Genomic DNA, 19588 nt, shown 5'->3' with positions numbered 1-19588 from the left:
GTCACCATGGATTCCCGAATCTATGATCGACGATGAAGTCCTAGAACACATACCCGGGAGGGGCGGCGGAGACTGTAATAAAATTATGTTGCCTTCCGTAATAAAAACAACGACAGGGTTTTTATTAAGTTGTGGTTAATCATGGACGTTCTGGGTCAGAAATTTGAGAACTGAGCTTCTGTGAGCGTAGTTCCTCATTTTCGTAGATAACTAGAACGGCGGAAAGGTATGGTAGTCACGTCCAGCTGTTGAGTAGAAAAGGGCATACTTAATCCCAAGTGGAGCATCCTGCTTCCTCATACTCCAACCCGGGCGGCCAAGATATTCTCTCAAAACATCTTTCCAACACTTTAGAATGATACTTGCACGCTGACGGAGTTGATACCGATCCTCTCTTTCAAAGCTCGTATCGGGTAGTTCGGTGATACGGCGTAGGTGGTCGCATATCGTAAACCTCTGATGTATGTTAAAAAGATATTTAGATCTAGTGATGTCATCGAGAAATCGCAAAAAAAAAAGTACGCACGTGGATGAACATGGGCGAGATGTTAAGGTAATCGCACTGCTCAATCTCGAGGATAACTTCATGGAGTGAGGTCTCTCCCTAGGACAGAAACCCATGAGAAGGCAATTAGGTAGATGAACACGCTGTTCACCTTATTCTCAAGCAGCGCCGATTGACGCTCAAGTGTATTTTTGAATACCCGCAACCAGTCACTGATCTTGAGATACGTCACCTGCCCATGCCGTGGAGAGTTGTCCGGCCAGCCATCTACCTCATCGAAGATAGCTCTAGCTGTCCAAAAGTCTGTACATCTCAAAGTAACCGTTTCCAAAGGCTTGGTACCTAGCGTTCTGGACAGATATAACCGGGATTCAATCAGTTGGTCGAGGGAAGTAAACGACCTCGAGCCCGGTTGTGGCTCTGAGTCAGGCCCGGGGTACGCAATGGTAATATGCTGGAGATGGGGAAGGAAAGGCAGCTTTTCTCCCGATGGCTGTCCTATCAGAAAATCAAGATGGATCGCATCAATAGAAGTCTCCCGGACGAACTCAAGAATCAAGTTCGTCAATGGTGCCTTTTCGAGAGAAGCCATGAGAGGGACCACCCCGTTGAGAGCAACCCCCGTTAATTTTAGGGTGGAGAGCGAGCAGGAGGATCTTGCAAAAAAAGATGTCATGGACCCTACTGTACATCCAGAAGCTAGGGGGATCGACAGCGTAGCCAAGAACGGCAGTGTTAAATAATCCAAGAAGCCTGACGATAATATGTTAGCCCTGATGCTCAAATCAAGTAAACACAGACTGCCGTGGTCAACAGTCATAAAGTTGCTCATTCCGGAGTCAGTTAAACCGGTGAACGAGCATTCAACTAATGATGGGGCATGATGGAGCAAGTCTGTGACATATTGCACTTGCAGGTGATCACCAACAAAGCTCGTCAAGTTGCTCCATGGGATTTTAAGCCAAGAATGCATTGAGGGGCTATCTGTGAGATAAAACCAGGACAAGCTGGGCGCACTAAATCGCAAATCTCGAATATTCGGTGAAAGCTGGAAGGTGGAAAGGGACTGATAATCCGAAAAGGTAGAGGTATCACGGAGAGAGATGGCGAGGCTTCGTATGCTGCAGGTTGTACCTCGGAATGCCTGGTCAAGGAGGGGGAGATGTTCTACCCCTGTGATTATCTTCAGAGACTGACAATGGTTCATATACGGATAAATGACATTGAAGACTGGACGGGCGAGCTCTGTGTTTGATATTAGTGAGAGTTCGAAATGCAGCGGGAACGTGCGGGAGAGTCGTAACGACGTTGAAAGACGCTTGAGATAGCCACTGTCGTCTGATGTAGTACCAGTCGAACTGCTTAGAAGAGGTATTACACTCCACAGCTGTGGGGCGGATAACACAATCAACCTCCATCGACGGCACACCTTTCCCAAGACCCATGGAGGCCCACGGGATGACATCGCATTAGAACATGACCTGACACAAAGCAAGAATATTTCCTCCAGAAGTTCAGTGGGAAATCTACGAATCGCAGACAAAGTGCCCCTATACGCCTCTGCGAGTTTTATGTGTGCTTTACGACGATCATCAACGAGCTGGTATGCTTGTTCAATGTCTTTCAGCAGTTTTTCGATTTCGGATGCTTTGGATTCATGATCTTGGACGCAATTCTCGATGGTTTGGATGTCCTTTTGTCGTGGTTGATCATTCGAGTTTAGAAGAGCATGATGGGGCAGGCCAGATGCATCGGAAGGTAGCAGTGGAAGCTCGCATAGAGATGTACCGCAAGTGCGGCACTTGAGATGGCCAAGAGACATTGCAGTATCCTCGATGGTTGATTAATGTTGATTCAGTGTAGGGTAGTTGTAGAGAGTTGTAGGGCTCGGCCAAATTGCAGCCAAATATCGGCAAACAACCATCAGCGAAGACCTTGACGCTCTCCCGGCGTCGACTGCCACTGTATCATCTCTTAATCATTTCTATGATGTGGCTAATCATGGACGCTCTGGGTCAGAAATATGACAATTGAACGTTTGCACATGAAGCTTCATCGAGCGTAATTCCTCATTGGTCTACTTAGTAAATTTCGGACGGCGGAAAGGTATGGTAGTCACGTCCAGCTGTTGAGTAGAAAAGGGCATACCTAAACCCAGATGGATCATCCTGCTTCCTCATACTCCAACCCGGGTGGCCAAGATATTCTCTCAAGACATCTTTCCAACGCTTTATAATAATACTCGCACGCTGACGGAGTTGATACTGCTCCTCTTTCCCAAAGCTTGTATCGGGTAGTTCGGTGATATGGCGTAGGTAATCGCATATCGTAGATCTCTGAGGTATGTGAAAAAGAGAGTTAGATCTAAAGGTATCATCGAGAATTCGCAGAAAAGGTACGCACGTGGATGAACATGGGCGAGATGTTAAGGTAATCGCACTGCTCAATCTCGAGGAAAACTTCATGCAGCCGGGTCTCTCTCTAGGACGGAAACCTGTCAGCATGAAATTATGTAGATGAACATGCTGTTTACCTTATTCTCAAGCAGCGTCGGTTGACGCCCAAGCGTCTTTCGGAATACCCGCAACCAGTCACTAATCTTGGTATACGGCACCTGCCCATGCCGAAGAGAATTGTCCTGCCAGCCTTCTAGGTCATTGAAGATCGCTCTAGCTGTCCTCAAGTCTGCACATCTCAAAGTAACCGTTTCCAAAGGCTTTGTACCCAGTGTTCTGGACAGATGTAACCGGCATTCAATCAGTCGGTTGAAGGACCTCGAGCTCGGCTGTGGCTCTGAGTCAGGGTAACTCATGGTAATATGCTGGAGATGGGGAAGGAAAGGCAGCTCTCCCAAGGGCTGTCCTATCAGAAAATCAAGATGGATCACATCAAGAGAAGTCTCCCAGTCGAAGTCAAGAATCAAGTTCGTCAATGGTGCCTTTGCGAGGGAAGCCAGGAGAGGGACCATGTCGTTGAGAGCACCCCTGTAAACTTTAGGGTGGAGAGCGAGCAGGAGGATCTTGCAAAAAAAGATGTAATGGACCCTACTGTAACTCCAGGAGCTAGGGGTATCGACAGCGTACCCAAGGACGGCAGCGTTAAGTGATCCAAGAAACCTGACGATAATACGTCAGCGTCGATGCTCAAATCAAGTAAACACAGACTGCCGTGGTCAACAGTCGTAAAGTTGCTCGTTCCGAAGGGAGTTAGATCGGTGAAAGAGCATTCGACTAATGATGGGGCATGATGGAGCAAGTCTGTGACATACTGCACTTGCAGGTGACCACCAACAAAGCTCGTCAAGTTGCCCCATGGAATTCTAAGCCAAGAATGCATAAAGGGGCTACTTGTGAGGTGGGACCGGGAGAAGCCGGGCCCATGAAATCGCAAATCTCGAATATTCAGTGAACGCTGGAAGGTGGAAAGGGACTGATAATCCGAAAAGGTGTCAGATGTTCCAAGGAGAGAAATGGCGAGGCTTCGCATGCTGCAGCTTGTACCTCGAAATGCCTGGTCAAGGAGGGGGAGGTTGTCTGCCGTTGTGGTTATCTTCAGAGACTGGCAATGGTTCATATGTGGAGAAATGACATCGAGGACTGGGCAGACGGGTTTCGCGATTGATCTTAGAAAGAGTTCGAAACGCAGCGGGAATGTGCGGGAGAGTCGTAACGACGTTGAAAGACGCTTGAGATAAATACTGTCGGTTGATATAAGACCAGTCGAACTATGTAGAGGAGGTATTACACTCCACAGCTGTGGGGCGGATAACACAATCGACCTCCATCGACGGCACACCTTTCCCAAGACCCATGGAGGCCCACGGGGTGATATCGCATCGGGACACGACCTGACACAAAGCAAGAATATTTCCTCCAGAAGTTCAGCGGGAAATTTGCGAATCGCAGACAAAGTGCCCTTATACGCCTCTGCGAGTTTTATGTGTGCTTGACGACGAGAATCAACGAGCTGGCACGCTTGTTTAATATCTTTAAGCAGTTTATCGAGCTCGGATGCTTTGGATTCATGATCTTGGACGCAATTCTCGATGGTTTGGACGTCCTGTTGTCGGGGTTGATCGTTCGCGGTCAAGAGATCATGATGAGGTGGGGTGGCAGATGCATCGAAAGATAGGAGCGGAAGCTCGTGTAGAGATGAACCGCAAGTGCTGCACTTGAGACGACCAAGAGACATTGACGGATCCTCAACGATTGATTCAGTAGAGGGTAGTACAAGGGTAGTTGTAGACCGTTCTTGTCAAAAGCTCAGCCAAATGTCGGCAAACATCATCGGGTTGCTAGCCTCCACTGCAACAAAACCTACGAGTCACAAACCAAACACTCTGTCAGTGCAAGACAATATAAATGTATGTTCTTCCTTTGGTTTCTTATGCTTAGTTCTTGACGACCTGAAAAGATACTTTAGACATTGGAAGTGCTCACAAATCACCCAACAACTTGTTATGCCTTCTCGTCGCTCTAATTCAAGAGAAAGGTCGCGGGATAGATCAAGGGACCGCTCAAGGTCTCCGGAAAGACGTGTCCAACTTCCAAATTCTGCGTTGCCCATCACAGAGGCTGACTATTTCCAAAAAAGTGACGAGTTCAGATTGTGGTTGAAGAATGAGAAGGGAAAAGTGCGTTACTTTGTCATTTTGAATAATGGCTATAGCGTTGACTATTGCTTCTCAGTATTTTGACGGCCTATCTGGAGAGAGAGCGAGAAAGTACGTTCTTCAATTTCTAGATGCGTGCCGGTTCTAATTGGAAGACCAGTTATTTCCGGAAGTTCGTAAAGGTACGCTCAGATACATCAAGAGATGGAGAGTGATTCTGAGATTTTCAAGGCATGGAATAGGGGGAATCTTTCCAGTATTTCTTTCTCATTTAGGTTGAAAAACACCACTGATGCTCAAAATGTAGAGAACTACTACGTCGGCATTGACCCCATGTCAATACCAGCGACGACAAACACGGCTTACAAGTGGTCTTTTGCTTCCAAAAGAAATCGGGCAGATGATGATGCTCTCCAAGCTGCTCGGGAGCAAGTAAGCTCTGCAACTTATGGTCGAGAAATCTCGTCGCACGAATTGGGATCGAGTTCACGAGCGAGCGGTTCGAGTCGGGTCAAAGGTCCGACTTTGCCATCTGCTTCCGATCTGACGCTCGCTCGGGAGATGAACGCGGAACAACAGGACGAAATGAGGGCTTATAAACGGAAACGGGATAAAGCTGAGGCTAAAGAGCGAGTTGAGGATGCGGTAGGGCCTAAAGAGGTTGGAAGGGAGGGTATGCTTGAGAAGAAACGAGCAAAGAGGGAAAATGATCGGGCTTTTAGGGAGAGGGGGGACGATGGGCTAGAGCTTGATGAATCAACTTTGCTGGGTGGAGGTGACAGCTTCAAGGATCAGTGCGTGCTCGCTGCCCGCCACTTGGGTCACACACTAACGTCTCCATCAGGATTGCAAAGAGGGATGCGGCAAGGAAACGCTTTGAAAACAAGAAAGGAGATGAGAGGGAAGCAGCAACACGAGAACGAGCCAATGTCTTCAAAGAGAAGGAGAAGGTCGGCCGTTCTTTTCCCGTAGATTTCCCATATCCTGACTGACCTTTTCATCGCAGGCAACGATGGACATGTTCCAGCAGCTCGCGAAGCAGAGATTTGGTTGACTACCAAGTTTGTAACTCATATTCCCTTAGGTCTTTTGTGTTATCCGATTCCATTACGCCGCTGTCATTCCCGAAAGTCATTACGGGACAGAAAATCACTAATATAACAAAAAAAACCCTTCTGAAGGAACGTGGATGCCCGGTATGATCAACATCGCGGGGGCAGTGCGCTCGAAAGCAGCCGATCTGGCAATATAAGTACATTGGGGTATTCTCCTTTGGCTCGCTCTTGCTTCAAGTCCGATATGATCGCCATGATAACTTTGGCAGGGTCCAATTCAGGCGCATCGGTGGTGGTGAGCCCCATGCTCTATCTTCGACATCAATCATGTCATCCTCCTGTTCGTGGATCGCCCTGAGTTGACAAGCTGGTAAAGACTTAAGAATAGCTCACCTCAAATATGGGGCGCACATCCTCCGTCAATGTGTGAGGCGCAACCTCAGGCAAATCCACGTTCTACAAAACGGTTTTCAGGACAAGCAATCCAGGGGAGGAGTACAATACCCGTACCAGAGTACCGCTGCGCGAGATGGGGCTTGCCCGTCCATCATCTGATGTGGGACTCTTTTGCGACTTGCATTGCGACTACTCAGTGGTTCGATCAGCATGATGTTGCGAGTAGGTTGTACGCGAAGACTTGCTTTGCTGCGAAAGAGTGTTTTCGCTATTGATACCTTGACTGGTGGCTGAAGCAAAGGGGCGACGTTGGACAAGGGTAGGATTTGACCACTTGAACCACTTACCAGCATTTCGAGGGGCTAGGCGGGCTTTGGGGTAGGAGGAGGGAGTGGGGTTGTGACGGAGGTAAGGGAGGCGAATGAAGTGAAGGAACTCTGTTGGTCCACTTATGTATAAACGCTTAAATGAGACCTAGGGACACTTCGGGCTCCGAATAAGCTTAGACCGGGCGTCATGGGCATAACAACGAAGATGTCAAGTTGAAGGTGCAAATTTTCATTGTCGCCAGCGGTGGGAGAAATGCATCCACTTCACGTCTTCGATTCCATGATGTCCCTCGCCGGTACCGTATGATCTTAGCTCACGCTCTTACAGCATAGCTGACCAGAAGGACATGAATGGTGCCACGGCGTCTCCTGGCCTTCTTGTACTTGGTTGGGTGAGCACCTGACGGCTTTTGTGTTCTTATGGGGTACCTGCAGACTTTTGTCAGTGTTAACGTTGTTCAAGTGACATGCCATGATCAGTTATAATTAGTACTCCCGGATGCGTCGTGAAGCTTGTTTTCTGCCAACCGGTGAATTCCGAGTATTAGTGAGCGTCTTCGAATTCGCCAACTCTCTGGTATCGATAGTGACTGCGAGCTCAATGGAAGTATCCAGTTGGATCCGAGGTTGCAGCGAATTCGCGGTCGCCAGTGACATGGTGAATCGATACCAGGTAAATAAACACCGTTATGCGCAACCGTCAATTCAAGTTCGGGCGAAGGCGCTTTTTCTACTCCGGTCGCGTAGGTGGATGACTTGATTGAAAAGACTCAATTGTATCGAGGTCCCCGATGGGTCAACGGAGTAGATAAGAAGAGATAAGCAAGCCCAGCATCAATAATCAAACAGGGATCGCGTACAATAGGGGTGGAAAGTCGTACACACACATCGAGAGGCCTGTAAGCCCGCATCAACAGTCAACCTGCAGTCAACGGGCAAAAAAGCGCTCGCTTCCATGCATCATGACGAACTATCCATAACGTCATCTGCACCCCCCTCTATCTCCTCAAAAATCAAAGAACCCTGCTGTTCCTTCAACCACTGCACACTCCGCTTCTCATCCATAAAGTAGGTGTACGATCGACGCAAGTCCTCCACGTCCACCAACTCGGCTTTGCGTTTCCTCGACACGACCTGGGCGCATGCGATGAGGTTCAGTGCGTATCGCAAGGTGGTCTGCAGAGCCATCGTGGTCAATACGTTGTTTGCTTCCGGCGTCAGCTGTACGTCCTCTTCTTGGCACCTACGCGTCCATCGAACGAGTGGGAGTGATGATTGACGTAGAAGCGGGGTAGTGGCGGATAATGACATACCGAATCTGGATGATTTCCCGGATATCGCTTTCTGTATACGGCTTCGTGCTGACTATTAAGACGCGATCAAGGAGGTCCATCGGCAGCCCATGCGGGCTTCTGAACTTGGTGCCCCGGATGCGCGCCATGCCACGGTTGGAGGCCATGATCACCAGAGGGGCAAGGTCATTTTCTAAAGCCCGGTTGAGGAACGAGAAGCATTCAATGTCGAGCATGTGCACTTCGTCGATGAATAGAACCTAGGACAACAATGAATGGGTGAGGTGTGTCCTCGAGAAAAGTGGTTGAGTGAATTTACACCAGGGATGATTTCGGCCTTGCCTTCCTCCCGCCACTCAGCTACTTTGGTGTTGATCTGGTTTCTAAGCTCGGGTTTTATCTCCCCGGTGTCACCAGCAAATAGCGCGAGGAAGCCTTGAGTCCGACTGTTTATAACGTCGATTTCGTGTAGTGAGACGGTGTGGACCACCTCTTTTCGTTTTTGGATTTCGCCTTCGGGGCATTGGACAAATTTCGTCTGTCGCGGTGTTATTGTTGTGCAAAGGGGTCAAAAGAAGGACATACATCGGCCCCCATGGCATCGTAGTCCCTTGAACGCGCAAAGGACCGTCCGAGTTTTGTGATTTTGCCAGAGGTCTTGTCAATGGCGATGACGTCTCCTGCCAACACCTTCTCCTTTGTCAACGCGTCGATCATTTTCGTTCCTAAATCGTATATAGTCTCCATATCCGTGGTTTTTATCGTCAGCTTCCCGGTCTTAGTAGCCTAGACAGAGAATCAACGAGGTCGTGGTCAGCGGACTCAGGATACGTACTCCAGTTAGACTTCGGTCAATTTGTATCTCCACGACCTCTCCTTCAACAAGTTCTGTCTCTTCTTTTATGCGCACACCAATACTTCGTCGAAATGCTTGCGTGAGAGCCTCCGTTTTGGACATGGACAACGAGAAAACCTCGCTCGCCGCAATCATTGTGAATGGGACATCAGAACCGAGACTCTGCGCCATGCCTAACCAAAGTTGGTCAATGAGGCGTTGGGAAAGAGTGAAATTCACCTAGTGCAATAGCTGTCTTTCCCGTGGACGGTGGTCCAGCAAACAACATCGCCCGACCAGCAATCCTTCCCTCTTGTACCATTTTGAGGATCATCCCAGCTGCTTTGCGCGCCTTGACCTGTCCAACGAGTCCCTGTGAGTTTTGCCTAGGCTCTAAACGATCGTCGAGCCCCAGACCGCGAATGTGTGAATGGGCACCTGCGTTTAGAGTCGTTAGAAACTGCATGATCTACATAGCCAAGTTCCCCACCAATTCGCTCCATTTTTGTTATGTCCCGAAGCTCAGATGTCCCGGTAGATATTTGCATCGCCTTTCAAGAGATTAGAGCGCCATAGCATGATTTTGAGGGCGTTTTGGCTTACCATGATGGAAGAGAGGCGCGTCGGGTTTGTGTATGAGCCAAACAAACTTGAATTTCTCAAATCCCGTTCTGGTCACATCAAATTTACTTCATGCTGGCCTCGATTCGGGGCAGCAGCTCGTCGCTGTTGAGGACGTTCTCAACGTTCCTAATACCCTCGAAACCACCACTCTCGGCGTGTTCATCTCATTCTCGCAGCTATGCCACTGAAATCTGGAAACACACTAAAAACGTAGAGGTCGAAGCCGCTCTTGCCCGTACCCAAGACCTCTTCAAGAAATACAAGCCTGTATCACCAGGTATTCGCCACCTCCGCCGACCACTCGTGCCCCACTTGTATGAGGGCAGACCAATACGTGCGCTCACCGTCGCACGGCGCAAGAATGGGGGGAGGAACTCTCATGGCCACATCACTGTGAGGCACCGTGGTGGTGGACATAGACAACGTATACGCACCTTGGATTACATGCGTGATGCGCCGGGAGTTCATAACGTCGTGAGGATAGAGTACGACCCTGGTCGTTCGGCGCATATCGCCCTGCTATTCAATAAGGACCCTACCGCGGAGGCGACGAAGAAATGGAGCTATATCATCGCGACGGAGGGCATGAGGGCTGGTGATGAAGTGCAGAGCTTCAGGCAGGGGATTCCTGACGGGTTCATCCCCGGGTTCGAAGTCCCTGAGCAGAAGGCCAAAACCCTAGAGGTGAATGAGGAGGGGGAACAAGTTGAGACGGATAATTCTGCACAATCGCTCGCAATGGGTATTCTACGCTCAATGACACTCAAACCGGGCAACGTCCTTCCTCTGCGATTGATTCCCCCCGGCACCGTCATTAACAACGTTGCGCTTTCCCCCAAAGGCCCTGGCATCCTCGTCAGGTCCGCTGGTTCGTTTGGGCAGGTTATCGCCCATGAGGAAGGAGGCCGATATGTCCAGGTCCGGCTGCAGAGTGGGGAAGTGCGCAAGGTGCTGAAGGACTGCTGTGCGACTATCGGAAAGGTCAGCAATTCAATGTGGAAAAGCCGACAGCTGGGTAAAGCTGGTAGGGCTCGTTGGTTGGGGATTCGACCCTCTGTTCGTGGTGTCGCTATGAGCGCGTACGTTTTTCTTTTTCTAGTTCTTTCGTCACTTGTTTTGATGCTGCTCTTATTTAGTTATGACCATCCTCACGGTGGTGGACGTGGAAAGTCCAAGTCTAACAAGCATCCTGTGTCTATTTGGGGCTGGGGCACAAAGGGTACCAGGACAAGGAAACCTGGACCTAAAGGCCCGAAAAATAGCAACAAGATGGTCATTCGCGAGCGCCCTCGGGGTGTGGAGAAGCGGGGTAAATAGATTGGATGTTCTTCTTTGCAGAATCCCATTCGTTGGATCTTTATTCCACCCACTACATATAACATTCATTGTACCAGAGGTGAAGTAAATGTTCAGCTACGAACCATAATTTTTTTTACACTTCCGGCTGTTCTTCCTCCTCGCCCTCTTCGTCGTCGTCCGCCTTCTTTGGTTCTTTCGTCAACTCTGCCTTGCCCACTCGATCCCTCCACACCGTCAGCTCATCCCCGACCTGATTCCTCGCTTCCTCGATCGCCTCTCTCAGTGCCGTATAGTAGACCTTGTGACCATCGGCAGGTGTACTTTTGACGTTGAAATTACCGGTCTTTGCGCTTGCCAAACCCTCAGCGTCGATGCTTGTTGGTGGCTTCACCTCGTAGGTAATCGTTATCGTTGGTGACATCGAGGACTGTTTGCAGTTGTTGCTCTGCACCATCTCACCCATTCACCATGATGATCTCCGAGTGCCATGCAAGTCATCTTACTGGCAAGACCTCTCTGAGTAATCTTCCGCCCGAGTCGCCTCACTTATTGTGACCTTTATGTAAACCTCGAACGATCAACACATCCAAGAGGACATCCAAAATTTCCGGGTTGCATTCAAGAATATGAATTGAAACTCAATGAAAATGAAATTGTTGAACGTAAGCAAATGGCGCGGAAGCATAGAAATTTAGTTGGCGACTCGTTGAGCTTGATCACCTGGAATAGGCTGGAATCCCTCATCGATATGGTCAAGGAGGCCTCGCGATTTTCTTGACCCATTTGTTCAGCACCGCCACCACGTGCGTCAATTTTTTTTTGGCTCTTCCAGATAAATAAAATGCCGACCTGCGCGCATTTGTTGCTCCCTTCCCCTCTTTCACGATGCCTATCTTTGTGCAATAGGCTTGGGTACCGAAAGACCCTTGCCATCCCCCGCTCCGACATAGACAACCCTAGAAAACTAGAAGATACCCTATAGACGATCAAGCTCTCCACGTTCCCCGACTACAACAATCCGACATCTAGTTCTTTTTAATATTTTAGACTTTCGCTCATATGGCGACGAGGATGGACCTTTCAACCCCCATTTTTACCAGGGCTCGACTTCCAGCGAGACCGCCGATGAACCCTACAACGACTTTACCGCCCCTTGGGCGCCTGTCTTTACACTCGACAGAACAAATTCTGTGTGGATTGCAGAATTTGTGGGATCTTTATTTCCCGAAACCGCGCCTTCCAACCAAGCTTTCTATGGTTATTCCGAAGCGAACTATCCGGCGACCTACATCGGTGGTCCCGGATTCCGGTTATGCTTCCGCCGAGGAGGAGGAGGGAGAGGGAGAGAATGAAGATGGATTTCGGGCGGAAGACGACGATGAAGATGCCGCACAACTTCTTCGTGCAGATCCATTGGAGCGCGCTTTTGCTGTTAGATGGATCACCGGCTTTGTTGCCCGCGCAGACACTTGGATAGAGGCGTCGGGGTCAGACGTAGAAGCGGAGGAGAGGTCCCAGATCTTTGACGAGGCTATCTCCCTTTTGTCAGCTTTCTCCGGCGGGGGCGAAGAGCCAGAAGTAGCGCTCACCCGCTCGTTCACGTTTTCCACCGCCGTGGGTGACTGCCAAATTCAGGTTGAGCTCAACGACGCCCCCCTTTCGAACGAGGATCATACCTCGGTTGGGCTGCAAAGCTGGGGGAGCTCCATTCTGCTCGCGGAGCGGATGTGTGCGTCTCCAGCTACGTTTTTACCCGTGCGTTCAGATTCAGATTTGAGGAAGAGACCACTCCGAATATTGGAGTTGGGGGCAGGCACTGGGATGCTGAGCATCGTCGCTGCCAAACTGCTACGGCAACAATGCACTGAGGCCGATATTACTGCCTTACAAGGCACCCCAGAAATCATCGCGACCGATTATCACCCAGACGTCCTAGCGAATCTATCAGTTAACGTATCAACAAACTTCCCCGGGACCGCGCCGATTGTCGTCAGGGCCTTGGACTGGGAGAACCCGGTGTACGAGGCACCATTCGACAAACCATTCGATATCATACTAGCCGCAGACGTCGTGTACCACCCCAACCACGCCGAGTGGATTAAGAAATGCGTTGAGCGGCTTCTTGTTCGCCCTACCCAGGGATCAGAACTTGCTGGTGGGGTGTTTTGGCTTTTTATTCCTGTAAGGACGACGGGTAGGCATGAAGGTATGGATGGCACTGTTGATGCCTTGTTCCCGTTCGCTGGCTCGGGCGATGGGTTGGTTATTTTGGATCGGGAGGCTGTGGGAAGGCAGGGAGGTGTGGGAAGGGCTGATGAGGGCGCGTATAAGTTGTCAAAGATTGGTTGGGCTGATAGTTAACTTTTGGAGGAAGCAATGGAACCTCTTCTGATTTCATGTCGGGCATTGTGAGTCAAGTGCATTGCTGCTTCCTCCGAGTTTGCAAATAAAAGTCCTAAGGGTCATGGATTTTAGCAACTCACAAACGTCACGGTTCAATTAACCCGACAGCGTCTGTTTCTTGGACCTGAAATGGACACGACGCGACTGTTTTTGCCTGCTCTGACAACAGACCGTGGTCAACTTCAAGGTTAAACCACACTCAAGGCCTCACGCCAACTTGGTTTGTATATCCGGTTCATCTCCTTTCATATCAAGTGGTAACATCTCTTCCAAATTGCTCGATTGGGAGATATGATATTTAGCAGGAGACCCAATACAGAATTTTGCGAGTGGAAAGAACGCGTTCGTCTGTGATTAATAGACAGCATTCCGTTACAGGTCCAAGAAATAATTCAAATATAAATTACAAATCACTTCCACCTTCCAGTAAAATCAGCATCCCATGAAGACACCATCATATGGACCGTGGTGGTCATTAGTATTTCCTTCAAATATGTTCGGAACGTCGCCAACGATGCATTCATTGCTGGGATTGTCTTGGCCTGTATAAGTATAAATGAACGTGGTGAGCTAACAATCAAAACCTATGTTATGAGTCTCGGTACCTGGACACGAAACCCACGATCCGGACTCCGTGATGTGCACCTCCCCAGAAGGGTGGTGATACCCCAGAAAGCGTCCTGGTACAATGGGGACAAGGTCCTTTCTGAAACAAATTGATTCATGAAATGAACACTTGTTTCTGTCGTGGAGACAGTGTTGTACCCACTTGTTATTGATGTGTGTCAGCGAAAGGTGAGCGTCAACATAGTTTGCAAACGCCTGATTTCCGACCTTGAAGTAGTCGGTGGCTAATGATGAATAAAGCGTTCGCTAGCGTTCAAATAAGACGTACCCTGGGCATGCCATACCCAACGGTCCTGAAGGTTACCCCGCTTACGTGAAGAGGAAGGTAGACGCTGTCAAGTAAGGCAATCGCAGCACCTGCAAACTATTTGAGACAGGGATGACGCCGACGAACAGGTGTAACCTACCAAGGGAGTGGCCGACAATAGTGACCTTTGTCGCGCCGTGGGCAGAAATGGCCGTCCGGACAGCGGCTAGAATTGTCGGAGCCGTTCTAAGCAAAAGTTTAAAAAAAATTGGAATACTAGTACGATGTTGCGGGTGCGTACTTTGCTTGTTCATTGGCGAATCCACTATGCGCTTCAATGGACGAGCTAATCCCGGGGAACAGCGTCGGATTCAGAGGCTCTAATACTGCATCTACATCCGTCGCGTCGGCTTCGCTGTATGAAAAAAATATTAAGTGATATTCGTTTTCCGAGAATGACGCTTAGCATACATTTCCGATGTATCAGTTCCTTGATGGGCCACGATGACAGTTTTCTGGGAAGGCGAGAAGCCAACGTACCCTAACCGAATTGATGTCGGTCGTCGGAAATGTTCAAGATAAAAATGGAGTTTACAAAACTGAACGTCATCACCGTCGCCTCCGGACGAGGATATACAAGAGGAGACACACACACACAGATGAGGAGTAGGACACATCATGTGAGAAGCGACACACCTGGTAATAATGTGTCGTTCTTCGTGATTTCGCATTTTCGAGTGTGCCGTGCATAAATTCGAAACTCCGTTACGAGCGTGATGAACGCTGTCACGACTTGGTCACGACCGCTTTCTCATCACCACCAGTGACCACGACCACCATTTGCTTGCCTGTGCCCCACCACCCCGCGCTCTCTTCCTCCTCACCTCACACCCTTGCTATGGCCAACAAGGGCCGAGAGAACGGTTACGGGCCCCTTCAGGTGAGTTCCGACTCTGCTCAGCCCCGTATTTGCTAACAACCCACCCCCCATTACCTGGCGAATGCCCAGCAGGGCAAAGCCGGGCGCTCCTCCCACCTCACGCCACGTCCGCCCCCAAATCAACTCCCCTCGCAAACGCAACCTGTGGACTACGACTAACCGCCTGTGAAAACGCCCACAAAACCACCCAACTACCCACGGCAACAACTCAGCGCCCAGGATAAACCACCCACGCTGACGGAATCGGCTCACGAAAATGCCCCAACAGACGGAATCCAGCACTGAGGCCCATCGACGAGGACCCAGCGCCACTTGGCGAACCAACAGGCAATACAGCACCGTGCAGCCAGGTGCGTACCCCGCGCCTCCCCACTAAACAGCCCCGAATGACAGCGAAAACGCCAGCGCCCTCTCCGACGAGGCCACCACTGCGTCTCACTCGACCACGGCCGCGGAGACCACATGTTGACACCCAGATGTGCCGAAACTAGGCTGTCGACGGTGAGAATTCTTGGTAGGTACATTCCGGGGTCGCGATGTTGCTCCCTCTCTTAGAATCTATGTATAACTTAATGTATAGTAAGTAGTGTAAGGAATAAAACTTATAATGTCAAATTTTACGTGAGCATGGAGAGGCTGATTTCGACTTAACCACAGAATTTTTGGTGTATATGTACTCATTGCTCAATATCTAATTTGGCCGTCACACATCAGATTTTCAATCCAAAAAGGGAACATTGTGGCGGAATTTATCGAAATAGTATGGATAAGATTCGACACACATTCCTGAATAAGTGACCGACATTTGCCATCAATGTGTTGAACATTGGACAGGTGTGTCGTTCTTCATCACGTGTGTCGTATTTCATTTCTGTGTGTGTGTGTCGACTCTTGTCCGTCCTGCCTCCGGACGCTACAGGCAGGAAGTCTGCGTTGGCTTTGCAATTCGCTGAACATAAGGTCAGGTCGCTAGTAGCATTTTTTTCCCACATTAATAAGAACTCACCGCCACAATTCCAGGCAAGCGTGTTGGATGGATTGCAATATGCCGTGCTAGCAAAAATTGTAAACGGCTTGAATGCTGAAATCTGAGTGGCAGTGAGAGGTGTGATAGCCTGTCGCTTGACCAGTTCAGGAGGTGGTGCGGCAGCAACGACGAATGCACAGAGCAGTGCGGACACGAAACAGCCGTAAAGCAGCATCCTGGGCGAGTAGTTGTGTATCGAATTCCCAAGTGAGATTGCTCTGAAGTAGCTTCGGTTGCCTACCGTTTTATAAGGCAGCTGGATGCGAAGGTAAATAGCTATAATTCCCAGAACGAGGGTTGGTCCATATGGCAGAAGCAAACGAGCGAGCAAAGGTGGTATCGTAAGAGCTGATTAATGGAAGCCTCCATAAGGCAGTGGGAACGGAATGGAGAATCCTCGCACTGACGGGTTAAATATAGACGAAATTCGCTTCCAGCTTGATTATCTTTTCGTGATTTCGCTTGCAGCACGGGCAGTTGACGTCCTCGGCAGAAATAAAGGAGGGCGAGGAGGAACGTTCGATATCTTGACTCGAATGGCGAGGGAGGCTGACACTACTCATAGCGAAGCTGGATCGAGACTGGTTTCGCACTGGAGTAGATAGACCGTAATTCAAGTCGAATGTAATTGAATACATTTGGTTGGAGCCAAATTAGGGAGCCCCGATGCTGTGATGGGAGCAACTTGCGGGGGTCAGGTCGTCTCTAAAGATTCCACTGTTTCGGGCGCAAAGTGGCCGCATCTCAATATTTGAGTCGATTCCGCGGACGACGATGCTCTTGATTGGGGAGGTGGCATACCACGAAGATGACTAGGAGTAAGTAGCTCGCACTTTGGAACCAAAGGTGAACCTGGCTTCAAAAAAATAAACCAATCTGCCTTTTTGCTGTACGCGCAAAATGGGAAGAATATGATGTTGATGGATTAAGGGTCGAACGTTGTGGAAATTTGGCGAAAAAGTCCTGTCATGGAGCTTTTAACCTCTTCTGGCCTGAGTCAAAGCTTCAAGCCTAACGTAAAATTTCGAGCCAGATGCGTACAGTGTAGCGCGCAACGTCTCATCGGTGTCGAATACTTACATCGACTAGGCGCTTCTGCGTAAAAATAATCGGTGTCGGCCCTTGTATTTCAATATTGGCGACTGAAGAGAACCAAGCGATAGAGCTCTTAGACTTTGCTTAGACTTTGAATAAAAGCGACCAGCTGACGGCGTTCTTTGAACCAAGATGGGAATCGCATTGTGTGCTATTGTGTTGACGGGGGTGGACCTCGATCTTGGCGTGAAACCTGTGATGGGCAGTTCTTCGGAAAGGGTTTGAACTTCGGATAGTGATACACCGGAGTTTGGCAGTACCGGGGATGGACTCGTCGGTGAACCCCAGTCAAAAATGACTCGGGTTATTCCGAGGTAGATCTGATTGCCTAGAATTGAAGCGATGTAAGGCAAATGTAAGGTGTCGTTTTATCGACAGAATTCTATACAAATAGATTTGAGTTCGATCCAATTCGATATTACACGATGTAAGCCATGTACACAGTGCGGTTTTTAGTGTGGGTCAGCCTTGCAAATCGCCTGAAATATATCTAACTCGATTGATGCTCACACAAGCCACGCAAATCGGCCATAGTCACTGTGACTCGGCCTGATCGGAGTTGATTTTCACCGGGGGTGAACGCGTGCGAGTTGGTCTATTTTTGAATTAATATTTTTATACACAAAGCACGTGTCTGCCACTGGTTTCTCAGCTTCGTCTCTCATTCGTTGGGAATAGCTAGTTCTGTACGGCACCTACAGGGTTTAAGGAAATCTACAGTCATTGGACGTCCTCATGTAACCATAGAGCAGTTATATCTCAAGAATTACCTAGAAATGAAGGTATGCACTGGCTGTGGGTACATATCGAGTGGTAACATCTGTTCCAAAATTTTGTCGAATGGGAGATACGACACTGAGCAGGAGACTTTGAGGAGACCCGATCAAAAGTCGAAAAAATAGAACGTGCATTACAGGCCGAGGAAAGCATTCAAATATCAAAAGTCTTTAGCATCCCATGATGACACCATCATATGGACCGTAGTGGTCACTGGGATTTGCTAGAAGTAAGTTCGGAACGTCGCCAACGATGCATTCAGTGCTGGGATTGTCCTGGCCTGCATATGAATGAACGTGGTGAACCAACAGTCAAAGCCCATGAGACGAGTTTGGGTACCTGGACACGAAACCCACGATCCTGATTCTGTGATGTGCACCTCCCCAGAAGGGTGGTGATAGCCCAGAAAGCGTCCTGGTACAATGGGAACAGGGTCCTTTCTAAAAGAATCAATTCAAAAGGTGAACAGCTGTTTCTGTCATGGAGACCGTGTTCTACCCACTTGTTATTGATGTGTGTCAGCGAAAGGTGAGCGTCAACATAGTTTGCAAACGCCTGATTTCCGACCTTGAAGTAGTCGGCATTTAATGGTAAATACAGCGTTCTAGAACGTTCAAATACGACGTACCCTGGGCATCCCGTGCACAACGGCCCTGAAGGTTACCCCGCTTATGTGAAGAGGAAGGTAGACGCTGTCAAGTAAGGCAATGGCGGCACCTGCAAACTATTTGAGACAGGGATGACGCCTACGAACAAGTGTAGCACACCAAGGGAGTGACCGACAACGGTGACCTTGGTCGCCCTGTGGGCGGAAATGGCCTTCCGAACAGCGGCTAGAATTGTCGTAGCCGTCCTAAGCAAAAGTTAGAATGATAGGAAGACTAATACAATGTTACGTGTGCGTACTTAGCTTGTTCAAAGGCGAATCCACTATGAACTTCAATGGAGGAGCTGATTCCGGGGAATAGTGTGGAATCTAGAGGCTCTAATACTACATCTGCATCCGTCGCGTCGGTTTCGCTGTATGAAAAGAAAAATGACATTAGCGATATTCGATTTCCAAGGATGACGCATAGCATGCATTTCGTTGCGTCAGTTCCTTGATGGGCCACGATGACAGTTTTTTGGGAAGGCGAGAAGCCAACATACCCTACCCGAATTGATGTCAGCCGTCGAAAATGTTCAAGATAAGAGGTAGTTTACAAAACTGAACGTCAAAGCGGTCGCCTCCCGACTCTACAGGCACGAAGTCCGCGTTGGCGTTGCAAATCGCTAAAATTGAAATTAGGTCGCTAGTAGCATTTTTTTTTCACATTGTTGAGAACTCACCACAATCCCAGGCAAGCGTGTTGGATGGATTACAATATGCCGTGCTAGCAAAAAAAGTGAACGGGTTGAATGCTGAAATCTGACTGGCAGTGAGAGTTGTGATAGCCTGTCGCTTGACCAGTTCAGGAGGTGGTGCGGCGTCAACGACGAATGCACAGAGCAGTGCGGACACGAAAAAGCCGCAAACCAGCATCCT

General features: G+C 49.2%; 9 protein-coding genes across 9 annotated transcripts; 2 read left to right on the top strand and 7 right to left on the bottom strand.

Annotated features, from left to right (window-relative positions):
* Positions 1–210: 210 nt before the first annotated feature.
* Positions 211–4696, bottom strand: LACBIDRAFT_321163 (uncharacterized protein; the record flags this gene model as incomplete). The annotated part of the gene is made up of 11 exons (XM_001873553.1): positions 211–456; positions 527–604; positions 657–1678; positions 1703–1892; positions 1935–2031; positions 2294–2467; positions 2654–2841; positions 2909–2986; positions 3039–3621; positions 3774–4202; positions 4275–4696. 11 exons carry the CDS (start codon positions 4694–4696, stop codon positions 211–213), a joined length of 3507 nt encoding a protein of 1168 aa, XP_001873588.1.
* Positions 4697–4964: 268 nt separating this feature from the next.
* LACBIDRAFT_301636 (uncharacterized protein) lies at positions 4965–6171 on the top strand (the record flags this gene model as incomplete). Its single annotated transcript, XM_001874193.1, has 7 exons — positions 4965–5138; positions 5194–5228; positions 5278–5299; positions 5349–5373; positions 5425–5911; positions 5962–6067; positions 6124–6171. 7 exons carry the CDS (start codon positions 4965–4967, stop codon positions 6169–6171), a joined length of 897 nt encoding a protein of 298 aa, XP_001874228.1.
* Positions 6172–6319: 148 nt separating this feature from the next.
* On the bottom strand, positions 6320–6512 carry LACBIDRAFT_301635 (uncharacterized protein; the record flags this gene model as incomplete). Its single annotated transcript, XM_001873552.1, has 1 exon — positions 6320–6512. The coding sequence occupies exon 1, from the start codon at positions 6476–6478 to the stop codon at positions 6320–6322; it is 159 nt and encodes a 52-aa protein (XP_001873587.1). The 5' UTR covers positions 6479–6512.
* Positions 6513–7687: 1175 nt separating this feature from the next.
* Positions 7688–9572, bottom strand: RUVBL16202 (DNA helicase, TBP-interacting protein; the record flags this gene model as incomplete). The annotated part of the gene is made up of 7 exons (XM_001873551.1): positions 7688–8140; positions 8211–8449; positions 8509–8727; positions 8775–8975; positions 9025–9218; positions 9265–9462; positions 9515–9572. 7 exons carry the CDS (start codon positions 9570–9572, stop codon positions 7858–7860), a joined length of 1392 nt encoding a protein of 463 aa, XP_001873586.1. The 3' UTR covers positions 7688–7857.
* Positions 9573–9717: 145 nt separating this feature from the next.
* Positions 9718–10965, top strand: LACBIDRAFT_242914 (mitochondrial 54S ribosomal protein RML2; the record flags this gene model as incomplete). Its single annotated transcript, XM_001874192.1, has 3 exons — positions 9718–10302; positions 10360–10727; positions 10785–10965. The coding sequence occupies 3 exons, from the start codon at positions 9718–9720 to the stop codon at positions 10963–10965; spliced, it is 1134 nt and encodes a 377-aa protein (XP_001874227.1).
* A 115-nt stretch (positions 10966–11080) lies between these two features.
* LACBIDRAFT_301632 (uncharacterized protein) lies at positions 11081–11410 on the bottom strand (the record flags this gene model as incomplete). Its single annotated transcript, XM_001873550.1, has 1 exon — positions 11081–11410. The coding sequence occupies one exon, from the start codon at positions 11408–11410 to the stop codon at positions 11081–11083; it is 330 nt and encodes a 109-aa protein (XP_001873585.1).
* A 3844-nt stretch (positions 11411–15254) lies between these two features.
* Positions 15255–15784, bottom strand: LACBIDRAFT_301628 (uncharacterized protein). Its single transcript, XM_001873549.1, has one exon. The coding sequence runs from the start codon at positions 15686–15688 to the stop codon at positions 15413–15415; it is 276 nt and encodes a 91-aa protein (XP_001873584.1). The 5' UTR covers positions 15689–15784; the 3' UTR covers positions 15255–15412.
* Positions 15775–16366, bottom strand: LACBIDRAFT_321157 (uncharacterized protein; the record flags this gene model as incomplete). Its single annotated transcript, XM_001873548.1, has 3 exons — positions 15775–15855; positions 15947–16113; positions 16171–16366. The coding sequence occupies 3 exons, from the start codon at positions 16364–16366 to the stop codon at positions 15775–15777; spliced, it is 444 nt and encodes a 147-aa protein (XP_001873583.1).
* Positions 16367–18233: 1867 nt separating this feature from the next.
* LACBIDRAFT_301626 (uncharacterized protein) lies at positions 18234–19585 on the bottom strand (the record flags this gene model as incomplete). Its single annotated transcript, XM_001873547.1, has 8 exons — positions 18234–18343; positions 18403–18503; positions 18566–18630; positions 18692–18780; positions 18831–18916; positions 18970–19213; positions 19267–19335; positions 19393–19585. The coding sequence occupies 8 exons, from the start codon at positions 19583–19585 to the stop codon at positions 18234–18236; spliced, it is 957 nt and encodes a 318-aa protein (XP_001873582.1).
* Between the last annotated feature and the right edge of the window lie 3 nt (positions 19586–19588).

Source organism: Laccaria bicolor, genomic scaffold (assembly GCF_000143565.1).
Source record: "Laccaria bicolor S238N-H82 LACBIscaffold_1 genomic scaffold, whole genome shotgun sequence".
Lineage (NCBI taxonomy): Eukaryota > Fungi > Basidiomycota > Agaricomycetes > Agaricales > Hydnangiaceae > Laccaria > Laccaria bicolor.
The sequence above is the reverse complement of the archived record's forward strand: the minus strand, read 5'-3'. Positions and strand labels throughout refer to the sequence as shown.

Bases quoted from the DNA above. Each gene is read 5' to 3' on its own strand.
- LACBIDRAFT_301628 (XM_001873549.1), bottom strand. From the start codon at position 15,688: ATGTACCTACCAAGAATTCTCACCGTCGACAGCCTAGTTTCGGCACAT.